The following is a 2,413-nucleotide window of genomic DNA, read 5'->3' as shown; positions in this document are numbered from 1 at the left end:
TTTTTTTTCTTTTTGCATTCCCACACAAAAGTATTGCGTTACCTCGCAGTTCCTTTTGCGTTCCCTCGCAAAAGTCGTTTATCACTGTTGTGCCTGTCAGTTTATTAACAAACTCACATGTTCACCATTAGTGAGTTAGCCTACTGCTTTAATTCAGCTTCAGAATGAATATATCACACAGACACACATGGAAGTATGTCATATGCTGATATTTTAACACAGTGCAGCCACGCAACATCAATGTCAATTTCACGAACTTGTGGCGACACTTCCTGTTTTGGTAACTGGATATTTCAAAATAAAAGTCTGATTTAATTCAGTTCAAATACAAATCAAATTTTTGCGTGAGAACGCAAAACAATATTGCAAGGTAATGCAAAAGTATTGCGAGGTAACACAAAAGAAAAAGAATTCCCACATGTCCCCTCGCGGACTCCGTAGAAAAGAGCTTCACTGAGTGAAAACTAATGTTGAGAGCTCAGCAGACAGTTAAGTTTCACTTTCAATTTCACCCAAGAGCCTGCAGGAGTCATGGGCGGGGTGTGTGGAGGGGGGGAGGGGGTGCGCTCTGCCACGAGGAAGCTCGGCTTAAAAACACGTCCCAGGGGCGTTTCTGGTCTCCACCTGTCGTTTTGCTCTTCAGCATGGCTTCATAAAAACACTGCAGGATTTCTCAAACATGCATGAATGAGTCAGAGCAAGGCTTTGGGCATGTTTTTTATGAGAGTATAACATTATAACATGATATAAAACTAAAAAAAGTTGATTTTACATGATATTGCCCCTTTAAAATAGTGGTGTTATTTGAGAACACTGACAGATTATTATGATTACATCATGTAACAGTTTCACCTTTTTATAATTAGAACAAATCAGCAGACAGCAACTGAGCAATTAGTGTTACTCTAGTGTTGAAAAATAGTTGACAAATTGTCTTGTTTTATGATTCTGTATTAAAGTAGTGACTCTAACCACAGGACCTACTCACTTTGAGAAACAKCAGATTTAATTTCACCTGCAGAACAGTTTTACTCATTTGTGAGTTGTTGAAAAAATGAAGGCTCTAGCTTTTACAATGAATTGGTGACTTATTATGAGTCATAATTAGACAAGTGGCGATGTAATGTAAACCATCTCTTCATTGAGTGTTTTCTGACCAGGATGTTTTGTATGTTGCAGCTCTGCATGGTGTCATTAAGTCTTTTCCGCACTCTCCTGTCTCTGAACTGTGAGGATGTCATGCTGCAGCTTGTTCTCAGGTATGTCTGCAGAAGTATTTTCTTTCCATTTCTAAAGGTGTTGCGACCCATTTGTGACGTATGAAGACTTGCTTCTCCTTTTAGATGCACTGAAACTTTTTACAGAGTATCCGCGGGGTTGTAAAAAGTATTAAAAGGTAATAAACACCATCTGACGAGGTATTAATTTGTAAACAACTAGCGCACTTTCACCATGCTGGAATCTGATGCGCTGTGTGGAAAACAGATTTAACTAACATTTCCCTGGGCCTATCTGAGACGCAGCTTTCACTTTAGACGGGCCTATTAGCCAATCAGAAATAGTGTGGGGGCGGGACTTAAGTGTAGTTGYAGAAGTTGGARYGGTGTTTTAAATAAAATATATTTGTCAGGACAAGTCTAAAAAAGAACAGGAGACGATATCAAAGCTGGAAGATTGTTAAAAGTCAGAAAAGATAAACCAGCAGAAGGATTACTGACTCCACCACCTGAGAGGAGCCGTGTGTCGGTGGATGCTAGCTTTAGCTAAAGCTAGCTGGACAGGAGCAGAGCAGAGAGGAGAGAGGAGCAGACATTGATCTACACTGCTCAAAAAAATAAAGGGAACACTTAAACAACACATGCTAACTCCCGATCTTAATCAATGAAATATTTGCATTGAGTACTTTGTTCTGTACAGAGTTGAATGTGCTTCACAAAAGTTTTATTTACTTGGACTTAGCATGCGTTGTTTAAGTGTTCCCTTTATTTTTTTGAACAGTTTATATTACTGGATTGGACATCACGTGACTTATCGTGCACCGCCACAGGAGCCATTGCTATATATTGAGTCATGTCAACAAAACTTTCAATGCGGGCTGCGTGTCAATCTGTCACAAAAATATTCATAGCACCCTCATTTCTTATCTGATTTCTATAAAATATGGCTTAAATTAACGCTGAGAAAATTGCAGATTTTGTGATATGTAAAAAATATGTATTTGCTCAAGAGATAAATCTGTAAGCAGTCTGGGAACTTTTTATTATAGGTTTGTGCTAATGTATTTACAGTAGAAGCCCCTTTCCATCACAAAGACAAATTTGCTGTTCCACCAAATTATTATATTTTTTATTAATATTATTATGTTAGGATAACATTAGCTACATTTACATGGACAAAAGTAATCGGATTAAAC

General features: G+C 38.1%; 1 protein-coding gene across 1 annotated transcript in view; it reads left to right on the top strand.

The window, feature by feature from the left end:
- Window positions 1-2,413, top strand: part of fhip1b (FHF complex subunit HOOK interacting protein 1B) — a gene marked incomplete at its 5' end in the record, with an annotated part of 31,879 nt that overhangs the window by 11,229 nt on the left and 18,237 nt on the right. Inside the window, 1 exon segment of the mRNA XM_014029762.1 lies at window positions 1,180-1,259. Within this exon segment, the coding sequence (XP_013885216.1) occupies window positions 1,180-1,259 (80 nt within the window).

Source organism: Austrofundulus limnaeus, unplaced genomic scaffold (assembly GCF_001266775.1).
Source record: "Austrofundulus limnaeus strain Quisiro unplaced genomic scaffold, Austrofundulus_limnaeus-1.0 Scaffold949, whole genome shotgun sequence".
Taxonomy (NCBI): Eukaryota; Metazoa; Chordata; class Actinopteri; order Cyprinodontiformes; family Rivulidae; genus Austrofundulus; species Austrofundulus limnaeus.
This window is presented reverse-complemented; position numbering and strand designations above follow the sequence as displayed.